General features: G+C 44.3%; 2 protein-coding genes across 4 annotated transcripts in view; one reads left to right on the top strand and one right to left on the bottom strand.

Annotated features, from left to right (window-relative positions):
- The window catches only part of BOK (BCL2 family apoptosis regulator BOK), a 34,437-nt gene extending 32,991 nt beyond the window's left edge, over nucleotides 1-1,446 (top strand). The window contains exon 5 of the mRNA XM_066598558.1: nucleotides 43-1,446. Coding sequence (XP_066454655.1) covers nucleotides 43-168 — 126 coding nt within the window. The 3' untranslated portion in view covers nucleotides 169-1,446. The remainder of the gene's footprint in view (nucleotides 1-42) is intronic.
- A 6,951-nt stretch (nucleotides 1,447-8,397) lies between these two features.
- Nucleotides 8,398-27,034, bottom strand: part of THAP4 (THAP domain containing 4) — a 19,417-nt gene continuing 780 nt past the window's right edge. For 2 of the 3 annotated variants that reach the window (XM_066598572.1, XM_066598566.1), the window contains exons 2-6: nucleotides 22,549-23,492; nucleotides 14,507-14,666; nucleotides 14,046-14,155; nucleotides 9,786-9,889; nucleotides 8,398-8,604 (exon numbers count right to left, since the gene is read on the bottom strand). In XM_066598572.1, the coding sequence (XP_066454669.1) occupies nucleotides 8,485-8,604; nucleotides 9,786-9,889; nucleotides 14,046-14,155; nucleotides 14,507-14,666; nucleotides 22,549-23,492 (1,438 nt within the window). In that variant the 3' untranslated portion in view covers nucleotides 8,398-8,484. Of the gene's footprint in view, nucleotides 8,605-9,785; nucleotides 9,890-14,045; nucleotides 14,156-14,506; nucleotides 14,667-20,279; nucleotides 20,378-22,548; nucleotides 23,493-27,034 lie in introns of those variants that run through there. The other variant, XM_066598580.1, reaches the window with a different exon arrangement.

A 27,034-nucleotide genomic window follows, 5' to 3' on the forward strand; every position in this document is an offset into this window, starting at 1 on the left:
GCTGAGTGGATTCTAATTGTATTTTTCCTCTTCGATTCACAGACAGATGTAACAAAATGTGTCGTCACCACTGAACCTGGTCTACGATCCCACTGGTTAGTCTCCAGCGCCTGCAACTTAGGTCATTTCTTGAAGGCAGTAATATTTTTTCTGCTTCGAGAGCGGTAAATTCTCGTGACAGGCAATTGTTCTGAACTAAATGCAGCTTTGATGACAAGTCATTCACTGCCAGACGTCGCATTCATTCATTTGCTGTGTCCTGGTCTGACCGTCGCTCCACAGTCAACTCCTCATGGAATATCCATTTTCACAGGAATTAAAGTTTGGCTCTCATACGAATTTACAAAGAGATACCAGACCCAGTTTTCCCCATCTCAGAGCTATTCCTGTATTGACATATTTGGCACATTCTCCGCTTCCGCCAGTACTTTTGATGAACTCTTTAAAATTAACCCATTATTCTTCTACTATGGCTGAACCAAAACATGTGACTGCACAAGGGACATAGTTCACAGACGCTGGACTGTCAGAAATACTATACCAGTATTAGAAAAGCTGAAGCTGAAGGAATCAGACTTGTCCTATTAACTATGACTATACTCGATCTGTAATAGTGTACATTGTAATGTTAGTACTAAGTACTGCCTTGTTAGTCCAGATCTGTGATGACATGCATCCTGGCTGACACCAAATTCAGCAACTTTACAAGAATTAGCGCCTTGTTGGCTGCAGGTAGCCAGGTGTTTGATTTTACATTAGGTCTCTGCAGGGGATTTGGAATGCTGTAGCACTTATCGATTGGTTTGAACTGCGCTGATTCAGTCATTCGCATTCACTGATACAGCGAATGCAAAAGACTGAATGATTTCTCATTTGAATGAGCCAACATTGTATCTGCCTGTCTAAAACAGGCTGCATGAGTGAACTCGGACGCCACTCGCTCGTTCAAACGATAAATCGGCTCATCTAAAAAGGACCTTTGGTTAAGTTCAAGATGGAACATTTGCTTTAAGGCATCCATAATGACAATATCATATGACGAGCTAGTCATGCACTAAGTTCATGTATACATTGTGTTGGTTCTGTGATCTTGGTGAATGTGCAAATACAGTATGGCTGCAAGAGTTAAAAAGACAATGGCTATTATATTTCATATTAATATTGGGGATCTTGGTCTGGCCCACTATATGGATACAGATAGTGCACTGTGCACATTGGGAGGACTTTTAATATAAGAAAAGATGGGGGGACCTAGATAATGAGACCATATTGAATGTGCAGAGGACATAAAAAAAAACTAGAAGAGGCCAGTTTCACACTACAGTATTCTGGTCAGTATTGTGCATCAGTATTTGTAAGCCAAAACCAGGAGTGAAACCTACAGACATCAGGATAAGTGGAAAGACCCATTCCTGCTTCCAACTAGTGATGCAATATTTTTTGTAAAAGGAAACATCATTTGTGAGGGGTGGTTATAAAAAGTTTGCAATAAATCTACACTAATAGTATACTACAATGGTAACCAGACTAAGGCCTCATGTCCACTAGGCAATTCGGGCCCGTGCGGATTCTCCATGCAGAATTCCGCAGCGGGTCCCTACTTTCCCACCGACATAAGGCCTGTAAATTGATTATACTTACCTGTCCGGACGCTGCAGGTTCCCGTCCGTTGCGCACATGTGCCGTTCACTCTTTTTTTTTTTTAATCCCTGCTTTCCTGCGGCAGAGCAGAAATTCAGCTGCGGGTGTGCCCCGGATACGGATGGCTTCCATGGAAGCCTGCGGCAGCCGTCCGTGTGGGAAACCCGCAGAAAATGGAGCATGCTGCGGGTGATTTCCCACACGTGTGATCCACGCGGCAGGGAAAAACAACATCCGCAGGTATTTACTTACCTGCGGGTGTCCAATGCATCCCAATATACGAGGATCACACGTGCGGGACACCTGCGCGGATTTGCTAAATCAATTTTCCTAGTGGACATGAGGCCTAATACTGTTCTGTAAAGTGTGGTCAGCACTTGCTCTCATGATACACAGTAGACTGAAGTTGCCTATCCATGCAGCATGTGAACTTGTGTCTAATGGAATGTGGTTATGTAATGCCAACAGTGAAAAAGGTTACATATTAGAATACATGTTGATCATGTATATAATTTTTAAGTGACCATCGGGTTGTTGATCCAGGTATACAAAACAGGTAGGAACTATTAGAGGTTGATCCAGGGATTAGTCTGATTGCCATTAGGGAATCGGGAAGGAATTTTCCCCCCAAAAGGGTCAATTGGCTTCTGCCCCCTCTGAATCAACAAGGAGGTTAAAACAGGCTGGACTAGATGGACATTGCCTTATATACTATGTTACTGTGTTATTACATTATGGTGCTCGCTCATCCTTGATGGCTTAGACCTAGAGAGACATGATTCAACTAAATATTACTCACGATAAGGCTGTTTCTACATATAGCAGTTGTACCATGAGGAATGCTGCATGGCTGGAACCATGCAGCATGAGCGCTGGTGGAGCACATGGATTTCATGCACTTTATCTGTATTTGTGAACCTGTGTTTTTCGCTGCACCTTTTCGGCCATACACCAATTCCAGTGGCACTACCATTATGTTAACAAGCAGCCTAAGGGCTTATTCACACGTCCGTATATCAGCCGGGTTTTCACGCCCGGCAGATATACGCTGTCCCTCTCTGCAGGGGGAGGAGGCGGGTCGGGAGTAGTGCACTGAGCTCCCGCCCCCTCGCCACTGTTTGCAATGGCAGGGCCACGATGGAGGCGGAGCTATTTTTCACCTCGTCCCCTCCCATTGCAAATAGTGGCGAGGGGCGGAGAGTGGGCGAGAGCTCAGTGCACTGCTCCCGGCCCAGCCTGCCTTCTCCCCCTACAGAAAGCGACACCGTATATCGGCCGGGCGTGAAAACCGGTGACAGCTGTGGCAGAAGTGCAGCATGCTATCCCATTGCTTTCATTGAAAGCAGTGGTTTGTGGCAAATCCTGCAGTATGATTTTCGGGGAAGGGCTTAAAATATTAGCCGTATCCTTAAAATCATCAATAAGTGGTTAAAAAAGTTAAAAAAATTACTCACCTCTCTGCCGCGTCCTTCGGCTGGCTCCCCAACACTGCTGTCCAGCACTTTCAGCAGGCGGGGATTTTCCCCGCCTCCTGAAAGGGCTGGGCTGATTGGCTGAGCGCTCAACTAATAGCAGCTAGTGGTTAGCTATTGGGTGAGCGCTCAGCCAATTACCGATAGCTAAGATAGTGCTATTCATGAATAAATAGCTAAGCACTATCTGTAATTAACTGAGCGTTCAGCCAATAGCTAAGCACTAGCTGCTATTGGCTGAACGCTCAGCCAATCAGCACAGCCCTTTCAGGGCATGCTGAAAGTGCTGGACAGCAGTGTCGGGGAGCCAGCCAGAGGACGCGTCTGAGCGGCGGAGAGGCGAGTAATTAAAAAAAAAAATTTTTTACCGCTTATTGATTTTCAGGGAAGGGCTTATATTTCAAGCCCTTCCCCGAAAAATCATACTGCAGGGTTTGCCACAAACCACTGCTTTCAATGGGACCGGCAGCAGCGCCGATCCCATTGAAAGCAATGGGATAGCATGCTGCACTTCTGCCACAGCTGTGGTAGAGGACTCCTTTACCCCCGCGGTCCCTGCGGGGATGAACGAAACTCCTGCCACAGCTGTGACAGAAGTCCGCAGTATTCTCCATATCTTTTCAATGGGGCTAGCACTGCTGCTGTTGGCCCCATTGAAAAGACTGGCGATATCCCGGTCTTATTTCGGCGTCTTTCTTGCGCTGCGAGGCGAGAGTTTTCACGTGCTCTCGCAGCGCAAGAAAGAAAATATCGCCAGTGGGTGTCAGCCCTAAGGGTGCTATTAAACGAGTGTTGTGGCTGCAGGTAACTCTCATGATTTACATCTAACTGCTGCTCCGCATCTAGACTTGTCATTGTCTCAAGTCCAGGTGCTGTCCGGCAATTAGTGGTAAGGCTGATTTGACATCTGCGTTGGAACCTCCATCCGAAAGTTCCGTCACAGATCCTGCTCAAAATACCGCATGCAGTGCTTTTTCTTCCGTCCAAAAGCTGGGCAGAAAGCAGACGGACCCCATTATAGTCAATGGCTGTTCGATTCCATCCAGAGACATTCTTCTTTCCTGCTCCCTGAAAATGTGCTAATTGATAAAAAAAAAAAAAGCAATGCTACCTGTTTTTAGATGTTCACTGCATGACAGAGCCAATAATCACCCTGTGGGCTACAAAAAGAAAAAACATCAATCGCTCTTCGCACAAGCATACCTGCAAATTCACACATATCAGCGTAACGTATTTGAGGGCACATTTTAAGGTACTTTTTGTGCAGCCTAATGAGGTTGAGATGTGTACTTTTTTTCATGGAATTGCACAACGTATTGCTTCTATGGGGACCTTCGCTGCAGAAATGCAATAGAGCATGTCCTTTTTTTGCGCTCACAAAAACGGGAAATGTGTACAAACCCATAGATAACAATTAATTCTATTCTTTGAATATTGCGCATGTAAATTTTGTGTGTGCAAATACTCCTGCATGAAGGAGACCTAAAGTCCATTTTCTGATGCTCAGTGGGTGTTTCATGTCTCTTCCCATTCTCAAAAGGAGGCGGATGACTACAAAGTTACACCAAACATACAGTATTTTGTAGTGAAGCATCATAGTCCTAAATTACAGAACCAATTACAGATAATGCTTAAGGCCTCTTTAGACAGCCACGATTTAGGTCCATGTGCTGTCCATGTAGGACCATGTCCGAGGGTCCATATGAAAAAAAAATATATATTTCCGTATCACAGATGAGACTAGGACATGCAATGTGTAATGCCCCCACAGATATACATAACTGTCCACGTGCTGTCTCATACAAGTTGCACCCAAGAATCTCGGGCACAACTCACATCCGGCTATCTGAATTTCGCTTTATACTGTATTATTGCATAGATACCCCCCATGTGGAAATGTTCTTGCAGTTCATTCTATACAGTCGGCGTTGACCTTCAGCCTGTGTGACTTAACCCTGGACTTCAGCCAACTAAGGTCATGGAGGGATCAGAAGTCCCACAACATCTTACAGGGCTCAGCATAGTCACATAACCTTCCGTAAGTCACGAAGAGCCAGCAGGATACTGAAAGCGAATATCAAGATTCCAAGTCACTGGGAGACTCCCTCAGCAAAAACAAACAGAAAACTACTTATATTGCCAGAAATTCAGGAAAAACAAAGTTGATACTATAAACAAGCCCTGAATTGAAAAGCTGTTTGTGAGATTTGCTGTTTTTCCGCTAAGTTATTGGCTCTTTGGGCCAAAACCACAGAGCTATTAGAATGCTTTAGAGACGAGATAAGCCAGTCGCACCAGTACGGCTATTACCAGACAATAAGCATCAGCATTCTCAGATAACTAGCCTATTAATGGTTAACAATATCCTTCATGCTAAAGAAAGGTTATCCAATCTGGACAATCCATGTGCTTTATTAGAGACCCCTTTATTAGCCAGAGGGGAGATCCTTTGGAGGACTCAGCCTCAGCATCTATTACATCGTCGCATATTAATCTCTATATCGCTATGTAATACTGCAGCAGACATTGCAAGAGAAATGTTTGGCCACCGGGGGTTTCAGCTGTTGGACAAGCGGGTCCTCAGTTAGAAGAGACAACCCAGAACACACACATGCAAAAAGTAAAGCTAGATTTGGGCATTTATAGTACAAGAGCAAAGCATTACTAATCTCAGTTTCCAAAGACTTTTTTTCCCGTGTATTTCATGTCTTATCACAGGGCATTCAACGACAAAGGTGTGATCGGGTGCAAGTATGAAAAAAGAAAAGCAGCGATAGAGTCAGCGGGGCCGCAGCAGCAGAACTATGTAGCCACCCCACTAACTTTACAAAGTGGCAGACACTCTTTTACCCCTTGGTGGCACCTGCTACAGTGCGTATGCCATAAATTTGCCCTTCGAATGGCGGAGTAATTGCATTTTTTTTTCCTCCCCTTTCACTTCAATTTTTAAAACCACTTTTCCCTTCTCCTCCGGGATCTCAGCTGTGACTGACAGCTGAGAACCCAACCTGCTCTTGTTGGATTGCAGGGGCAGAAGCTTTAGGCCTGTTTCCCACGGACGACAAAATCGTGTGATTTTCTTGTGATGTGACAGTGCTACAAATCACGTGTATGTGAAGCCCATGCTTTCCAATGGGTTCCTTCCCATTAGCAATGTTTTGTAAAGAAAATTGTGAGAAAAAAAATCATGGATTGCTAAATATTGCCGCAATTTGCGGTGCTTTGTAGCCCATATTTCCCTATGGAGCCTGCCATGTGAAACAACTTTTATAGTAGGAAATCCTATTGTAAAAAGCCCTAAAATAAGCCCTAGATGCATAAAAAAACCAAATACATCACCTAAGAGGTGCTGTCAGCTCCGCCGCGTCTCCTCTGCAGCTCTGGCACTTGTCTTCAGGCATCTCTTACTGGTCAGGGATTTGAAAATTCCTGCCTCCAGGAAGCGCTTCCTCTGATTGTCTGAGCTGCGGCGCTTGAGAGCCAATCAGAGCCAGCGCTTCAATGAATGGCTATGATTGGTTCATCAAACGCTGGCTCTGATTGGCTCTCGAGCGCCACAGCTCAGTCAATCAGAGGATGCACATCCTGGAGGCGGGGTTTTTCAAACTCACGTGACTTTGTAGTGACACAAAATCTGGCTTTCGCCATGAGAAAACGCAGCGATATCGCCCAGACCACCAATGCAATAATCGCTGCGATTTTCTCACGGCAATATTGCGTCGCCCGTCTGAAAGAGACCTCAATCCTGTGCTGTACATCTGCTATTGGCAGGGATTAAAGCCAAGGACCAAGTGCCGTATATTTTTACTGCGCTTGATCCTTAAGGGGTTAATAAAGTCAACTGGAAGAAAAAACTCCCACACAGGAGATGGTGGGGAAAAATATAAGAGCTGCTTCTCCACAGACATGACGACACTGCAGCCAGTAATACTGTGTGAGTTCTGTTCCTCAGTAATCTACTATCTGTTAAGGCCCATTTACACTGGATGAGTGTCGGGCAAACGATACCCAACACTCGTGCCTGTGTCTCCGCACTCCCGTGCTCCTGCACAAGTGCTAGCACAGCTGGCTCACACACACAGAGCGGCCAGCAGGGGGCGGGGCAATGCAGGAGATTTCTCTCCTCTCGTTCCCCCACCCCTCTCCATTGAGATACACAGCGGCCGTTCACTATTGAATGGCGGCTGTTTAAACTTAACGATGAGGTTTATCGCTCATCTTTTATGCTGCATAAAAGATGAGCGATGAAGCTCATTGTTAAGTATAAACAGCCGCCGTTCCATAGCGAAAGGCCGCTGTGTATCTCAATAGAGAGGGGCGGGGGAGCGAGAAGAGAGAAATCTCCTGCATTGCCCCGGCCCATGCTGGCTGCTCCGTGTGCGAGCCAGCTGTGCTAGCACTTGTGCAGGAGCACGGGAGTGTGGGGATACAGGGACGAGTGTTGGGTATTGTTTGCCCGACACTCATCCAGTGTAATTAAGCCTTTAGATACCTGATAAGTGTAAGATGAACACAGGGGGGGGTCACATGATTGACTATGGACAGTCCAGTCCATGGACTATACCATTCTACTGTGCGGATAGGGGCCACTGCACTGTATAAGAAAGGGATGTGAACGGAATATTAAATACAGTAAAACCTCTACTAGCATTGACATCTACTAAGGCCGATTTTTTTAGCCAAAATTTTGTCTCTAGTAACATTGGTTGCTTCTAATAAAACAGCGGCGTGTGGCGTCCCACGTGACCTTGCTGCTGAGCTCACGTGATCTCCTGCTCGGCGTCTTCTCCTCCTGTTGCTGCTAATGCAACAGACCAGTATAGTACAGTACTGTACAATTGCACTCCAATGTAACAGCACAGAGAACACAGTGATAACGCTGGGGACAGATGGTGTACTGTAGTACAGCAGATGTCACCTGCAGTCCTATGTAACTCCACAGAGAACACAGTGATAACGCTGAAGACAGATGATGATGTCATCTGCAGTCCCATGTAACACCACAGAGAAACTGCGTACTTGCGTTGGAAAAATAACTAATTAGCCATTTCAATTGGTGTGTTTGTTCTCCGTGTACAAATGAACATGCCTTGCAGGCAGAAAAGGTACAGTCAAATATGCCAAGTAAAAAAACTTGTTCATGGTGAAACAACGTTGCACTAAGAGGCGCGCAATTCCGCATGCTTTTGTCTTATGTGAAGTCGGCCTTAACTGCAAAGTGTTGTTACAAGCAGGATTCAACTACAAGACTTGTGTAACGGGAAGAATAATTGCACACATGGGATAAACACCAGAGCGGTCGGCAGCTTTAATGTTTATTTACGCAACGTGAACAGTGCAGGCACTACTTCAATAACTGGGACGGAAATTGTTATGAGGTCACTTTCTTGTACGTAACTCGTAAGTGAGGAGCCATGGCCTGTGTGCTAGTTGCCATGGATACGGTCTGCTCCAGCTTCCCTTCAGTGGTCAGGCGGAAGGTACGGGAGATCTGCAAGGGGAAGGACAGTCACAGAACACGTATATAGTCATGATGGAAATACATAAGTATTACACCTATCTGCACTATGGAAAAAAACTACAACACTGCATATTACGGAATTGTAATCAAAATTGCCCAATTCGTGCCGGACCATCTACCTACATGGGACTTGTTGGTGACACCTCAGTGTCAGTTTGGAAAATAACGTAAAAAGGCCACTTTCCTGTATGAAAGAACAGGAGCAATAATCATTGGGACAACTGTTAGCCTGGGTTCACACAGGGCGGATTTATTGCGGTTTTGCTGCGGATTTGCCGCAGAAGAACTGCTTCTGCGGCAAAACCACTTTAAAGGTTATTTTTGTCTTGCGTATTTTCCGAGCGGAAAATCCACAAGTGTTTTTTTTTCCGCAGCGCTTTTTTACTTTTGCAGAGTATTTTGGTGCCGAATTTGCTGCGTCCATAGAGGTCTATGGACAAAAAAGCGCTGCGGAAAAGTCAAAAGAATGGACATGCTGCGTCTTGAAAAACCGCGCTGCAGTTGCATTTCCGCACTGCGGCAGTGCAGAAAAAATCCGGCCTGCGAGAACAGCTTTTTGCCCTAACACATTTGTACTGCATTGCACTGCAAACGCAGAGGTTTTGCCGCAGTGCGGCTATGCAACGGCAAACGGCGGCAAAACCGCAGCAAATCCGCCCTGTGTGAAACCAGCCTTAGGTGCTTAAAGGGGTTGTCCCGCGGCAGCAAGTGGGGGTAAGCACTTCTGTATGGCCAATATACATCGTGCATTAAATATTGGCCATACAGAAGTTATACACTTACCCCCTCCGGTGCTGGCGTCCCCGTCTCCATGGCGCCAACTAAGGCTGCCTTCTCCCTCGATTAGACGCGCTTGCGCTGTCTGGTCTTCTGTTCTCTTGAATGGGGCCGCTCCGGTGTGCTCGCACCGGAGAGCTGGTCTGCGCATGCGCAGAAGACCTGTGCGGCACGAGCACGCCGGAGCGGCCCCATTCAAGAGAACACAAAGTGCATTAATATGGCCATACAGAAGTGTATAACCCCACTTGCTGCCGCGGGACAATTAGAAGCAATTAGAAGATTATTTGACTACAAAAGTATTGGGAGTTCAGAATAAGTATCAGTGTCGTGTACTGACGCCATACTGTCCCCGCGTAATACTGCATTCTTACCTGCTGTACGTGAGGCGCTCTGGCAAAGCTCATTCTGCTTAGTGACTGTGAGGTCAGAGTCAGCTGCTCTCCACTCACCTCCCCTTCTTCTACCTCAACTACACCTAGAAGATAAAAGAAGAACGAACTAGGCAAATCATGGTTAGAGAAATCAGTATAATACAGCAGACTTGCGTCACTGAAAGTGCTGTGCTCGGCTATTTCTGTCTGCGCCATACAAATGAATGGAGCAGCGCCATTTCATGCTTTTTTATGGGGCAAACAGTTAGCTGAGCGCAATGCTCGGCTATGTGTATGCACCATTGTGTGGAATGAAGCCACTGTTGATCATATGGGAACAGTGGCTCCATTCCCCACTACATTACAGAAATGGGAGCCTGCATCTTGAACTATAAAATAGGGAAGACTTGGGTCCCCCATTCTCGGGATCAGTGAGGGTCCCAGCAGTTGGAATCTCACTGATCTATCAGTTTTCACCCATCTAGTGGATGGGTGAAAACAACGACCTATGACCGGAATACCCCTTTAAAACAAGATATTGCAGAAAGGTGCAGAAGAAATTCTATGCAGTTCTGTAACATACTGCATATATGGTGCTAGTTGTCACCGTGGCAGAAGGTTTTTTATTGTCAACTATGTCACTGAGAAGACCAAAAACTATAAAATATAACTTTTAGTAGTATTAAAATGGTGTTTCCACATATAAAAAATCAATATCTCTATTCTCTTTGAGTGACCTTGGTCACACACTAGATAAGATGGTTTAATGACCTTTTGTAAACCTCTAATAATGAGGAAAGTGAATATATATTGTCTTATTTAGTCATTCAACCCCTCATATGGTGAGGCATCTATCCTCACGTACGTATAACAGCAACACCTAACCCTATACACCATGGTCTTTATAAGGAGACCTGTCCCTACTTTGTATTTACTAACACTCCAGGATGGTATATTTTATATGTGCTTTGATTTTATATTTGTTGGAAATACAATTATCATATATTTTCCAATATATCGCATGGGTACAGCCCTATAGGCACACATTATAAAGGCTCAACAGATTGAACCTATATGGTTCTCCCAGGTGCACCTATGGACTTTATCAGAGTTCTCAATCACTGACTGTATCAATACCATATCAGGAGCTGTGATTGTATTCACAGCGTTGCTTTAAACAATCATCCGCTCTGATACCAAGATAATTTAATTCAGAGCAGATGACTTATTTCACCATGAGCTCATAACACCTGATATTCATCAGTTGTGACACACTTCCATATGTTCTAATTATCACAACTCATGTGTCAGGGTAAATAATAAACTTTATTTTTGTGGAGCTCTCTCTCTGACTCATGCGTTACAATGATTCCACTTATTCATGAGCTATTCCCCTTGGGATGGGCTATGTATTATTCTACCCTATGTTATTTGATGCCCTACGATAACTCTGTTCAATTATCACTCTTTCTAGACGGGCTAGTATATGATGTCCATTGTCATTCTCAATAAACTGTCAGTTCTAATCTAGGAGCCCGACATTTTCCTATGGTCCCCCCCCCCCCCCCCCCCCATCATGAATGGAGCAGCGCTGTTCCATGCTTTTTTTATAGGGCAAACAGATAGCTGAGGGCAACGCTCAGGTATGTGTATGCACCATTATGTGGAATGAAGCCACTGCTGAGCATATGCGAACAGCGGCTCCATTTCCCACTACATTACGGAAATGGGAGCCTGCATCTTGAACTGTAAAACAGAGGAGACTTGGGTCCCCCATTCTTGGGATCAGTGAGGGTCGCAGCAGTTGGAATCCCACTTAGCCACCAGTTTTCATCCATCTAGTGGATGGGCAAAAACAATGACCTACAACCGGAATACCCCTTTAAACAAGATACTGTAGAAAGGTGCAAAAGAAATTCTATGCAGTTCTGTAACGTACTGTATATATGGTGCTCAACCAAAGATTTTTGGGCATGTGGCTATATGGAGGTTCTTGCATGACAACAAGAAATGTTCTTTTTGATTAATATGTATTGTTTTTTTGTTGTTGTATAAAAGTGAAAACAAGTAGCAAATATGTATACATACTAAGGCCAGGCCCACATGTGTGGACTGGATTCCAGCTGTGACATTGCTTACCTGAATTTTGTGTATTATGTATGCGGGTACCCGGCATTCTATACACAATGTTAATTGCGTATGGTTTGTGCGTTGGACAACCTTCATTGACTTCAATGGCGGCCGTCTGAGCGGAGTCCGCAGCAAAATAGAGCACGCTTGTGGAATATGCAATTTGTATCCACGAGTGTGAGTGAAAAAGCGATTTTACATGTTTTACAATGCCCACATTTTGCCGTGGATCCTCCACGTCGATTCTGCAATTAGAATGTGCCTGCGTGACCCCGGCCTAATATAGATACTGTAAGTTCCCACAAATCTTATCCTAATCTCGCTCCTGACCAAAATAGCCCAACCTAAACATATCTCAAAATATATGTAGTACACTTACGAACATATTCATAGACACCATTTTTAGAACACAAGTTCTAAAAAGAATAGCGAGTTCAATAGTGGGAAACAATCAGATCCCCTCCATCACCATATAGTAGCATGGTAGTATAATACAAATATACAGTTGTAAAACCAGAGCTTGAAGCAAATAAAAAGGGTTATCCGGGGCCGAAAAGAATTTCAAAGCTGATCATTCTCTGGATAGGTAATGAATGTTCATATTGGAAGTACACCTTTTTAAGCTCACAATGGATCCTAATATAGTTAATGGGGTCTGCTGTTGACCAACAGTTCCATCACACTGTCATGGCTTCCATTATAAAATTAGCTTTAAAATATACTGTTTATGACTTGTGTTGGCAATGCAGGAAAGTGAGAGGTGCGCATCAACACATCTTGTAGGGATGTGTAAAAAAAATTGTCCCCAACTGAAAGATGTCAATAAACAAAGTACTGGTTTGTCATTCTAATCTCAAATGGGGATCAGCAATGGCCTTATGGTCCTTTTAGACGCGCCGATTATTGTTTGAATGAGCGAGTGATTTCATCGTTACCTCGTTCACTCTCGTGCAGCCTGTTTATATGGGCAGACACATCGTTGGCACGTTTACACGAGAATTGTTCAGCCTTTCACATTCGCTGTATCAGGCAACGGCTGATGGATGGTGTAGCCCTAAATAGGCCAGGACTAGTTGAAGACTGGTGAGCTGTGTGAGCATGCTAGCCCTTTAAGGGTGCATTCAGACGACCGTATATCGGCCGAGTATTCACACCGGCCAATATATGGCGTCTCTCTCTGCAGGGGGAGGAGGCTGGAAGAGCCTGGAGCAGGGCTATGAGCTCCCGCCCCCTCTCTGCCCTTCTGCACTATTTTCAATTAGAAGAGGCGGGGTGGGGGCGGAGCTAAGTTTAGGGAATTAGCTTTGCCTCCGTCCTGCCTCTTTTCATTGAAAATAGTGTAGGGAGGTGGAGAGGAGGCAGAGAGGGGGCGGGAGCTCAGTGCACTGCTCCAGACCCTTCCAGCCTCCTCCCCCTGCAGAGAGAGACGCCGTATATCGGCCCACGTGAATACCCGGCCGATATACGGTCGTCTGAATGCACCCTAAGATGTGGAATGGGTGCGTGCACGCACTCTTTAGGAACAAGAATACTAACAGGAGATACAACATCTTCCACAGACACAAGAGACACTGCTCTATCCATGCCTGACTGCAGGAAGATGTAAGGGGCATCGCTGGTCATGACTAGCGGCCCTAACAATACTTCCTCTGATACTTTCAGAATGGAGGACATCATAGCTGAGGACCAGGATAAGGTTGATAATCAATTCCTCAGAGTACAGAGGACTTGGATTATGTTCAAAAGTTTTCATGAGCTAACAACTTATTTTACTACACATTATCGTGGGCACCCTACCTTCCATCTCTTTCTCGTTTGCCTCTTTATTTCTACAAATATCTATGTTTCGGTCTTATTTCTAAATAAGCTAATATTGCATTATGTTTTCGCAGAATGTGCTTAGCATTACTAGGAATATGATTTAACTTCTCTAATATGTGACTGACACGTTTCTGCATTGGTCTATTAAAATTGATTGAACCATAAAATATATGGTAGGTCTCAGATATAATGCAGGAACGCTGCTGCTACAGGTGTATTTTACAGTCTATATAGTACATAGCTTAATTAATAAACCTGTCAATAATAAGGGAATTACATGTGTTCAGGGAATATCCATGCTGAGATTACCTATGTTCTGGGCACATATAAATGCCACTTGGTTGGTCCCGGGCTTCACACGTATGAATCCGCATTCTCTGTGCATTGGTTTCCTAGTCTCTGGGTTAGAGGAACAAAACCTGCATGACAACATCAATCCAGTTATATAACGAACGCTGCCATTAAAGTACACATATATAACAACGCTGTGTTTACCTTCACAACTCACATTTCCTTCTTCCTAAATACCATGGAACAGTCTACAGGCTTAATAAAGATTATTTCAAGTAACACCAATTCTAGGAACAGAACCAACCTAGACAATTGCGTTACACAATGGACAGCAAATAACTTTAACCCTCTGTAAGCAGTCAGCATTGATGTGTGTGCAATACACAGTTATTTATGGGATAACATGCATTGCTAAAAGGCCAGTAAAAGAAACTTTGCAGGTAGCAAAGATCCGTCATCTGTTCTACAGCATAACTTACGTGAAATTCAGCATTGGCTGTCCTACATGGGAGATGACCACTTCCTCAATGTAATGAAAAGAGGGAATGGAGGGAAACTCTCCTTCACCAGGAGGATCAGATACCCATGTCCCCAGCATCCAGGCCAGCGGCGCTACCACTGGGTTCAGGTCAGGAGCGCCTGTAACAAGAATATACTTAGTTACTTACTGTATATTAAAATCCTCTCTTTCTGATACAGTCTTACAAATAAAGTTTATTTTTCATTCTTTTGGTCTCTTGCATAGTATATCAAGATCTGACAATTAAGAGTATATGCTCCATAAAGGTTTTGTAGCTTTAGACACACATTACATTAATTTACCTGGTATTGATCCACCTATTTGTAGTTGTATTTAGAGTTTTGGAAGTTCTTATTGTTGACCTTAAATTTGAACAGTGGACGGCGATTAACAGAATGGTATTTAAGAAGGAAAAAGTCCTACATTTGGGCATGAAAAAAAAACAAAGAATGGGAGGAATTGGGCTAAGCAGCAGCACATGTGAAAAAGACTTGGGTATAATAATAGATCACAGACTGAACGTGAGTCAACAATGTGATGCAGCAGCCAAAAAGGCAAACACAATTCTGGGATGTATTAAGAGAAACATAGCATCTAGATCATGTGAGGCAATTTCCCCCCTTTACTCTTTCTTAGTCAGACCTTATCTGGAATACTGTGTCCAGTTCTGGTCACCCCAATTTTAAAAGAAGACATTAACAAACAGGAGCAAGTTCACAGAAGAGTTACCAAGGTGGCGAGTTCTCCTTCAATGGAAGTCTTCAAACAGAGGCTGGACAGACATCTGTCTGGGATCATTTAGTAAATCCTGTACTGAGCAGGGGGCTGGACCCGATGACCCTGGAGGTCCCTTCCAACTCTACAACTCTATTCTATTGAAAATAGGTCCCCAAGGCTGGGTTCACACTAGGCGGATTTGTTGCGCAAATTCCATCCGGCCGCTAATGGCGGGATTAGCCAGCCATGTGAACGAGATTTCTCAGGAATCTCGTCCACACGGAACCGCGAATCCGCCGCGGCAAAGCTGCGCCGGCCACAGCGGAAGAGCGAGCGGCCAGGCCACTTTAAAACACGCGGCTAAGTGCCGCGAGTTTTAAAGCAGCGCTTCTCCCAGCGGAAATCTCGCGGTTTTTCGCTGCGGCCAAACCGCGAGATTTCCACCGGGATTCCGGTGTGTGTGAACCCAGCCTAAAACATTATCTCAGCTCCTCTATGTAATGCATTACTTTATATTTCACTGCAACCAGAAAGTGTTTTTCTACGCTTTCCAGGATACAAAGTGCAAGTTTTGATTAAACAAAGGGAATGTTGTAAATATAGATGTGAGTGAAAACAGATTAGAATACAGGATGTGACTCCAGATCGAGTGCAAAGTATGTAAAGCATTTGCAAAATGAGTTGGCTACAAGAAGAACAAATGGACTGCAAGAAAATACTAGGGAATGTAGAAAGCATAGAAGTGTTTGTGCACCCACAAGATTATATTAAAGTGGTTTTGCAACCCTGTAAAAGAAGAAAAAAAATATATATATATACTGGATCTGTTCATGTCTGTGTCGGAGCCTCCATTATAATTTTACTTTGTATGCGATGGCAAAATAGCACTGCATGCAACACCAATTTTCACATCAAAACAATGGACACTTTGGAAGAACCTAACAGATGCCAATATAAGCCAATGGGGTCTGTTGGGCACCGCTGGTGTCTGTTTGACAGATCGGACGGAGTGTTGTGGCCTCTGACTGTAAGCGAAGCCACAATACAGAGCCTTAAAACAACAACTAAGGTGAACTTTCTTTCCAAATTCCTCCTTCCGCTTTTGGTAACTTTGTTGCGGCGATCACGTTTTTTCTCAACATATGACTGTGCGGCTGATGTCAGCCCTACTGATGTGACTGCTGCTACCGCCTACTCTGGCCTCATGTTGGAATGACATGTCATTACTGCAGCTGTGAAACAGAGATCAATGACACAGGAGAGGTAGGGGATTTAAAAATTAAAGTGGTTTTCCTAGATAAGAAAAAATAAAATCTAATGTGCAGAGAATGGTATGATATTAACAATTGCGCCACACTCACCTCCATAAATGACTCCCCTTTCACCACTACTCCAATCCCAAACGATGCTGCAGTGGTTATGTGCCGTTCATTGTACATGTGATCAATCGGGCAATCACTGCTGTCAGCGTTCATGTTAGTATCACTGCTGACGCCAGTGGTTGGCTCAGTGGTCACATGTATAGCAATGACCACTGCAGTATCTTCCAGGATTAGAACAGCAGGAACTGGGACTCCTGAGCTGGACCAGGGGCGATTTATTGAAGAAAGTATGGCTTATTTTTTTTTTAATCTTACATAATTCCCTGCCAAATAGATTTTTTTCAGTTCAATTAAAGCCTTTAAAGTACCTTTTTCACTCTTTTATGGTTACCTTTAGGCTGGGTTCACACAGGCCGGAATTGCCACGGAATTTCGGTGCAGACTTTCTGCACGGAAATTCCGCCTGCAATTTTAATCCCGGGATTAAGCTGCAAAGTGGACAAGATTTCCAAAAATCTTGTCCACACACTGCGGCCAAGCCGCGCTGAAAATAATATGCAGCGTGGAATTCAAAGCCGCAGAATGTCAATTGTATCGCCGTTTCCGCTGCCGGCTTTCTCCTCTTTATGGGGATAGATGGCCACAGCGGAATACAGGTAAACCTCTGAATGGTGGAGGTTTTGAAGCTGCATCTCCGCAGTGGGACCGCACAGAAATTTTGCAAGATTTCTGCAGAGCTCATTCCTCCCCGTGTGAACACAGCCTTATACTGTTAACCCTTTCCAATCCAATTTGTATCATGGTTTTCCTAGGGGGCTTACTCTTTTTCTGCCATTACACAACAGCACTATCTGCTGGCTAAAGCCAGTACTGCATGAGGTGACACATTGGATAGGCTCCGACAGCACAAAGGCTGGCAGTATACAGTAAGAGAACCCCGACGGACGTCTTCCAACATCAGAGCTGTACAGCCTTAAATCATAATGTCTTCAGAGGTCAGACAGTGGATTGGAAAGGGTTAAAGCTTAAAAAGGGAATCTAACAGTGCAAAGCCCCCTCTGCTACCTGACCAGCTTCTAATAACTTCCAGAAACCAACCACTTCCCCCAACTGGCACAAGCCCCTTGAGACATTCTCTATGCCTAACAGTAACCTATCCTGTCACATGTAGACTATGATCACATGCATGTGTTGTGTCTATAAGAGCGGCTCTCACTCTGACGGACCCAGCTGGTCTATGCATTACATGGACGGCTGTTCATGGGGCAGCTGGGTGTCAGAGTTCGAAAAGAATTAAATAAAATATACATTCAACTAAAATTAATTTTTCCTTTTTTCCCCCTGCTGTTCACAAGTACATATGAAGAGAAGTTCTTGTGCACAGCAGCACACACTCTTACCACAATGATAAGTGGGAGGCCAGATAGGTTGCACGCTCCTAGAAAGGATCTAGACCATAGATCCCCATGCAAACAGTCTTAAAAATGGAGATAGGAGTTTGAAAAAGGCTGGGTGTCCAGCCGAAATGTCATGCTTTCTTTGTCATGTGGGAATTGATTATTTTGGAATAAAGACATTCCTGGACACGTGAGGATGTGAAGTGAGTTTATGCACCTATTTGCTGCTCCTATCTCCATTTTTATGACTGTTCACAAGTACATAATCATAAATTTAGTCCTGGACCAAACTAAGAATTTTACAATTTACTCACGATTTATTTAGGGTAATCCTTTACTGCCTCCTAGTGGATACTATCGTAATTACAAAATCAATTAAAGAGGTCATCAGTATTTGATTGTTAGGGGTTTGCCATGAGAGACCCCTGAAGATCATCTGTATGAAGACGATGTGGTGATCAGATGAGCACTGCAACTTCTTCTAAGGCCAGTGCTGCTATACCAAGTATGCAGTGAAGAGGCTGCAGTGTTGTCCCTAGCACTGCAGCCCCTTCAAACAGTGGATAGGCAGGGGTCCAGGTTAAAATTTTAGTCTCAGAAAACCCATTTAAGTTCCACTTACAGTAAATTAGAGCTCAATAGAAAAATCAAATCAGTGGGTGCCAGTAGCAAATTGCTAAACACAATGGTCCCTTGTCTCCCAGAATCTGTCCAAACTGCGAGACCCCCATTGACTTCAAGAACAGGTCTGTCTGGTAGAGTCCAGACTCCATGCTCCTAGTGTACTACAGCCACTTCACTTTAGAGATCCTCGCGGGGCTCTGCAAACTGACATCTTATAACATGTCTTAAAGGGGTTCTCCATTTTGAACAAACTACTTGTCAGAAAGGTTCCTCTGCTGGGACCCCAAGTGATCAGTTATCATCTGTTGGGAAACTTGGCAGTAAGTATTCAATTTCCCTGCAGCGCCACCACAGGGAAAATAAAGTATTACACAGGGTCCATTTAAATCAACGTGTTGTCTGTGTAATATAGGAAAGTAACACTTTATAACCGCTCTCCACTTTGACCAAGAGATGACAATCCTGAACAGAAGACACCCTCAATTAAAGGGGTTTTCCAGGACTGATACTATTGATTACCTAGCTTTAGAAATCCAATGGAAACATGCTTGTCTGTTAGCAGCACTCGTTTCTTCAGTTAGTGGGCACACACTGCATGGAGAACTACTGAGTGCAGACTGCCAGGGGTAACAGTGAGAGGGAAGGGGTGCTGGGCAAGTATAAGAATTCGCTCTGAGTTTTATGTATTTGAAAATAAGTTTTCTAAACCCCTTTAATAATATTTCCAACTGCCCATATTTCAGATTGTGTGTGATGGATTATCAACATTTTGGACTATCAAATGCTAATCAATGGAAGCCGTCCGCGCAGAAAACGTTCTGAAATAGAGCATGCTGTGATTTTTTATCCGTGAGCGGAAACCACAACTGGTTTCCGCTCGTGTGCATGAAAAATCACTTTTCCATTGTATGCTATGGATGGAGATTTTTGCCCGTGTGAATAAGCCCTAGTAGCTCCAAACTTGACCTTTACTTTAAAAGAAACCTGAGGCATTGTTGAACATGTTTTAGGGAAATACTACACGATGTATCTTTTTCTACTTTAGTCCTAATAAATCTTAATAAAATATATATATTTGTCGGAAAAAAAAGGAGCGCGAATAAGGACTTGATCACATTAACATTAGCCCTTTCCATGACAAGATAGAAAGGAATGGCAGTGAATGGCCCCCAGTAACTTTAATGGGACACGTCAGCTTCTATTATGCCCTCCAGCATTAAATGGAGATCTACAACAGAAGCTCTGAATGCAACTTCCGATGCAGATGTGAAATATATATATTCACAAACAAGCTAAACCATCAATTATATAAAGTTTGGGGTTAACATCCATGTGACCTTGAGGGACTTCAGTAAATAATCTATTTATACATACTTTAAGGAACTTTGCTCCGGCGCGCGGTAATCGGCGATTGTTACACAGGTGTATCTGAACAATGTATTGCAATTAGTGCAATATAAATGTCTGCGCTGCACCTATATGGACCATTAAGATTATACCATATATAGTTCATTTTCTGCAGACAGATTTGCTTCAAGATCGAAGACAAACAAGTCACCAAGGGGTTAATAGTATGTGCAACAACAATATATCAGTAAAGTCTGTGGTTTCTGTGCTGCACCCCAACAATGAAGGGGTGCTGGAACATATATATATGCAGCAAACTCTTTACCTGCACTTTGCTCACTTGCCATTCTCCCCTCTTCAGGCAGGAAGTGATGTCACACAACAGCAAGGCACACTGGGAGTTGTAGTTTCAGGCTGCATTGTGCAGGACTTTTAAGATATGTGTGCCCCTGCTGGTCACTGCCACCTGTAGGATGTCCCCAGAAATAATATGACAAGATGGGTTTTGTCGCCCATATTTAAAAATATATAAATATGATAAGGTACTGTGTGTTTTATCGTGTGGAGCTGTACATAAAGTATCATGGGGGGCATTTATCAAGAAAAGACAAGTGGAGTCACTGCCTGTAGCAACCAATCACATTGCCTCTTTTACTTTCAGAAGAGACTCCTGGGAGCTGCAATCTGACTGGTTGCTATGGGCAACTGCTGTAGTTTTGATACATTGTCCCAGATCCGTAGTGTCTACATGGCAGTGTGTGGATCATACAAAGCGGTCGTTTATTATGGGAGATACAATTATATTATGCATTTTCTTCTTATTAGGCTACATTTAAATGGGTGAGAGCGATATTTGTTCGAGAAGCTCAGCCCACTTGTCTAAGGTGACCAGTCGTCCTGATTTAGGCGGGACAGTACCACTTTTGCCCGTGTCACGCCGCGGACGTTGGAAATAGTGATTATAGTGATTACCAGCTGGGTTAAAACCACCCCCTATCTCCGGCTTGTAATCACGCTGCAGCGCCGCAGCCAGATGCACACACTGACGGCAGTGTGTGCATCCAGGATTTTGGTCTTCTTTTCCCTTGACTTCTCCTCTTTGGTTCCGCAAGAGAGAAGAGGAGGCGCTGCTGGGGGCGCACAGACTTACACCAGCAGTGCTGAGAGGAGCAGCAGCGCTGTGAATATCAGGATGAGGTACATATGTAGGTCTTAGGGGGGAGTGCAAATACTATGGGGCGTGTGTGTGTGTGTGTGTGAGGGGGGGTGTGTGTCACTATTATTCCTGGGGCTACTGTAGGGTGTCACTATTATTGCTGGGAATACTATGGCATATGATTACTATTGCTGTGGCTCTTTTGGGGTATCACTAAAATAGTCACTTTTTAGTAGTTCCAGCCAAATTATATTTCATTGTGAGGGATAGTACAATTTTTATTTATTTTATTAATTATTTTAATAATTTTTATTTAAATGTGCAATAAAACACATGACACATCAGACTTTGCAGAGAAATACATTTTCTATTTTTTGTGAGTGCTCTCCATGACGCTGAATGCAGGAGAGACATGGCTTCCCAACTTCCAAACACTAGTTGGAAAGGCTGTATAGTCTAAGGTGATCAGATTTTCCCAGGGTCAAAGCAGGACAAAGGGGTGTGGTCAGGGGCGGGGCTTAACATGACATAGGATTTTACCTCCATCATTATAAAAAGTACAGGGCCGTTTCAAAAAAGACAAGGAGGAATTTCTGCATCCAAAAAAGCCTAAGGCCAGTGTCACACCAGCATATGTGCATTTATGCACGTATTTGCGTGCGCATGTTTTACTGTACTTTTTGCATGCAGAAATATGCAGGGAAACGGAACATGCAGGCGCAAAATACACTTAGGCTTTTTTCACACGACCGAGTGTGATATCGGGCCGTGATATCGCGCTTGTGCGATGTCCCTGCAGGTGTAAGGTGTATGTATCAAAAACGCCTCCCATCACTTCAGCACAATTGAGATCCTCTGGCGCAGCTTTCAGCAGTGGTAGAGTATCAGCAAGTGTCTCCCATTGTTTCTGAAGTAATTAATGATTTTAACATATAATATAGTGTCGCTTAAGAAAGCAGTATAGTGTCGCTTAAGAAAGTCTCATGTCCACGGGTGGATTTGGATTGCGGAATTCGCGATCGGCACCCGAGTGAAAGATCCGCAGTTCCAGCTACCCATAGGAAAGCACTGACTCGCAGGTCTTCCGCTGCGGAAATCCACGTGTGGAATCTGCGAGTGCCGTCGACACTTGCCTGAGGGTGCCATCACACTTGCGATCGCGATATTGTTGCGTTTTTCTTACACAAATGTCAATAGGACTTTCTAATGTTAAAAAATGCATCGCACAAAAATTGCAAAGAACAAACCTGCGATTTTTGTGCGATGTGTTTTTAACATTAAAAAGTCTTATTGGCATTTGCGTTAAAAAAACGCAGCGATCTCGCGATCACAAGTGTGAAGGCACCCTTAAAGAGAGTGGGATTAAAGCAAATCCTGTTCACATGCGGAGGGAAAAAAATGCACATATTTTCCACTGTAACTGTACTGTAACTCTAACCTGCGGTTTTGCTGCAGGACTTCTGCACCCTTATACGGTTCCTCTCGCCTTGGGCTTTACAGTCTAGTTGGCCGCTGCAGAGTTCCTCTCCACCAGATTTGGCTGTCAGTTCCTCATTACTGCATTGCTTTGTTCGGCTAGGCTGGGACATTGCTGTGGAGCAATATGAATGTAGGGAATCCAAAGTTCCCATGATCTCAGAGTCCCTGTCTTGAGGAAGACACTTAATCTGTACACCAGGGATAGGTTCCTGTACTGCGTATACATGGGACTCCAACACCTCACTGTTGGTTACGCTTTCCTTAAGAGGATCCTGTCCCCCTGAGGCCAACGCTGTACTACCGCAACCAAGTGTTCCCTTGCTACCTTCTACACTACACAAGACATCCCCACTGCCGTGCTCAAGAGACGGTGAGAGCCCAAGGTGTTCTTTAGGATGGAGATCTTGTACATGCTTGGCTCCTTCTTCTACATCTTGTGACAATGAGGTTGCTGACGACCGGCTGTATGAATGCAGGGAAAAGATGAACTTAGAGGTGGTATGTTGGCCACATGGATGAAGATGATGCCCGGCGTCCGTGGCTTCGTTTCTATTGGGGTTAGCACTGGTGTCACTTTTATCTACAAACCCTTCAGCTGTTGGCACAAGAAGCCTTTTATCTTCTAAAGAAAACGGTGAGAACTTTTTCTTCAAATGTTTTCTTTTTCCAAGTCTGAATACGTGTGGCCCCAATGCTCTGCTTCTTTTGATCTCCATGCCATCTTTGAAGAGGGATGGCACAGCATCAGGTCTGAGAAGAGGGTGCTGGTCAGGCATACGTGGGACAAAGCTGTCGTCACTGAAATGTTCGCTGCACAGGAAGGAATAGGGGCCCGGCGTCCAGTCACTTCGCTGTATAGCGGCTGTCCACAGGAAGAGGCGAGCAGAGTCTTTAAGAGGAAACCTGGAAGAGAAAATCGTTCATTGTAAAATTATACACATTAATGTCATAACACAATATTCTGGGAAATAAGTTCAAAAAGCAAAAAAAATACCCAATAAATATAAATCCTTGATTTTCGCCCCTCCCCTTGGTCAAAAGTTGGGTGACAAACAAAATGGCTAGTATTTGGCTAAAGTTACATGGGACCAAAATCTTGTGGAAATCCTGCGGAATGACCGCACGGAAATACCGCAAGCTTTTTGCGGCAGAAATGTAGCTTCAAAATCCATGGCCTTTCGCTGCGTCCATCCCTCCCCATAGAGAGCAGAGAGGCCGCCGCGGAAACAGGGAAAGAAGTGACATGCCGCATCTTTAAATTTTGCGCGGCTCGGCTGAAGTGTGTGGACAAGATTTTTGCAAATCTCATCCACTTTGATGGCTATTCCTGGGGGAAAAAAGCCATGGACAGAATTTCCGTGCAGAAAGTCTGCACAGAACTTCTGCGGCAATTACGCCCCGTGTGAACCCAGCCTTACAGCTAGCACAACTGGTTATAGCTCATTCTTCCTAGAACCCTGCGGAGAAGAAATTACTATGTAAGGGCCCTTTTAAACGGAATGTGATTGTTTAGAAAAAAGAATTATTGGATTGTGTGAATTTGAATGATAATCACTCAATGTAAACGATTGAATGATGAACAAGAATTCGTCCCCTTTTCATTCATTTTATGCATTCCTTAAAAATCATCAGTCACTGATTGAAGCGTCATTGTGTGTAAACAGCGATTGTTTCGTCGTTCACATTCACTGTACATTGTGCGAACAATTTAGTGCTCTGTGTTAAAGGAGCTGAGTAGACAGATTTACCATTAAAGGGGTTAATAAGTTATACCTTATGCATAGGATAAGAGATAACTATCTGATTGGTGGGCACCGACCACTGGAATCCCACTAATCAAGAGAACATGGGGTTCTCGAGGTTTCCTGAATGACATACATACATGTGAATGGGATCACTGCAGAGAGCTGAGCACAAGTGCTTGATTATCTCCAGAAGTCCCATTCAAATGATTGAAGCAGTAGTGCTCATGGGTAACCGTTGCTCCATTCATTTGAGATTCCACTTCTTGTAATCTGTGGGGTCCCAGCATTTGGAGGCCACCATTCAGTTATCTCCATTCCTGTGGATAAGGCATAAATGTTATCAGTGATAAACCCTTTAGAGGGGGTCATCTGTTCACGGCCCTCTTCACTTGGCCATAGTGAAGAGCAGATACAAAGAGTGTCTCTCGCTGTGGAGGACCTGTCTTGTCCTGATTTACACAGACAATCCACTGATGTGAATGAGCACCGGGTTTGCCAACTGTCCAGCAATTCATGGGACAGTCTGTAAAAATCTGACATAAACACTTGTATTTTTATTATTCATTGTGGTTTTCCAATGTGTCCATAAAAAATGTTGGCTGTCCATAATTTTTGGATAAAGTTGTCCTGGAAAATTAAAAAGTCAGGTTGGCAACCGTGCCGAGCACTGTGTAATGCTTCTTTTCCCCTGTAGTGGTGCTGCAGGGAAAGTGAACACTGAGGCCTTATTCACACGGCTGTATATACGCAGCTATTGTAGCAGCGGCCAAAAACCGCGACCATCTGAAGCATTGGATTCCAATGTGTTCATTCAGATGAACGATTTTTGAGCACGTAAAAAAGTTATGATGGGAAAAATAACGCATCAGCAACCAAAAACGCAGACGGATTTTATACACAGCATCAAAAGACTGGCCTTACCCTATCTTTTGATGAGATATGAAGGAGGTTCCCATGGAGGTTTAAAAATAAGGGAGGGGGTTTATCTGCGGCCGGCGCTCGGAAAAGAAGACAGCTGGCTCTATTTAAGCATTAGCAGTCATTTCGAGGATTTCTGCCGACCGAGGGATTTCCGTGCAGCAGCGTATTGTTTTGCCACCACATGGCAGCCGCCTGTGTGAATGGACAATAATCAGGACTTGATCACGGCTATTCTTCTGTCATGCGTTTTTTCACTGCGTACGGATAAGGACAAATACTTATACGGTCGTGTGAAAGAGGCCGTACTGTCAGGTTTCGCATAGACTGCAGTTGATTGCTGGGGATCCCATTATGTGAGCATCTTATTGTCAAGGACCACTTCTAGGGCTGCCTTTACATGGGAAGACCGGGCTGGAATGAAGCAACTAGCGACTAATGAGTGATTTCTCGCTCAGTGCCCTGTCGGGTTCCGCTTTTATACAGGGCGGTTATCGCTGAATATCACTCATTTGGGCGATTTTATCTTTCTGACTGAAAGTCGGCCCATTTACAGCCTAAACAGGCAGATGTTCATCTTTGAGCGACTGCCTATTCAGTGGAGGCCGGAAGCACATGAGCGATAGTCGTTCTGCGTCGAAGTACCCTAGGAAGTAAGGATTGTCTAAAGAATAGGGGGTGTAACAACACAAAGCACAACAGGCACAGTGGCAATGTGGAGCATGACTACCGGACAGAGTCCAGCTCTCATTGTGTGCACAGGCGCACAGGAAAATAATGCAACAGCCCGATTAGTCGCTATGGTTAACTGTGTCAACTACTCCACTTTTTCCGTACTCTCATTTTGCTAAATCTTTAAATCATGTTTAAAAAAAACAAAACGCTATGAGCTCCCCAAATAGTGATAGGCAGATGCAGAAATTCCAAATCCGAATCATATCAAGATAATTCTTTAATCTTTCACTAGATGCGTCTCGGAACATGTTGCTCCTTCAGCCACAGGCATTGTATAATAAGTCTATGGCTGAAGAAGGAGCAATATGTTCTGAATAGAGATGAGCGAACGTACTCGGTAAGGGCGATTTCGCAATCGAGCACCGCGATTTTCGAGTACTTCACTACTCGGGTGAAAAGTACTCGGGTGCGCTGTGGGGTGGGGGGTTGCAGAGGGGAGTGGGGGGTAGCAGCGGAGAACAGGGGGGAGCCCTCTCTCTCTCCCTCTCCCCCCCACTCCCCGCTGCAACCCCCCGCTCGCCCACAGCGCACCCGAGTACTTTTCACCCGAGTAGTGAAATACTCGAAAATCGCGGTGCTCAGTTGCGAAATCGCCCTTACCGAGTACGTTCGCTCATCTCTAGTTCTGAATAATATGTCCAGTTGACATATTAACCCTTCCCAATCCACTGTCTGACGTCTGAAGACATTCTGATTGAAGCTTGTACAGCTCCGATGTTGGAAAACGTCCAGCAGGGTATTCTTACTGTATATTACTGGCCGCTCTGTTGTCAGGGGCCTCTCCAGCATGTCCCATACTGCAGTACTGGCTCTAGCCAGCAGATGGCGCCATTGTATAATGGCAGAAAGAAAAAGCCCCCTAGCAAACCCTGAATCCAAAATTGGATTGCAAAGGGTTACGAAATTGTCTTCATATGATCTGGATTAGGAATTTCTGCATCTGCCTATTACTATTTGGGCACTGTTTTTTTAGATCTCCATTCACACTCCTCTGTGGTTGTGCAGTTCTTAGTTGGTGTCGTATATCTTGTGGCATTACACCATATG

Source organism: Eleutherodactylus coqui, chromosome 1 (genome assembly GCF_035609145.1).
Source record: "Eleutherodactylus coqui strain aEleCoq1 chromosome 1, aEleCoq1.hap1, whole genome shotgun sequence".
In the NCBI taxonomy this organism is placed as follows: domain Eukaryota; kingdom Metazoa; phylum Chordata; class Amphibia; order Anura; family Eleutherodactylidae; genus Eleutherodactylus; species Eleutherodactylus coqui.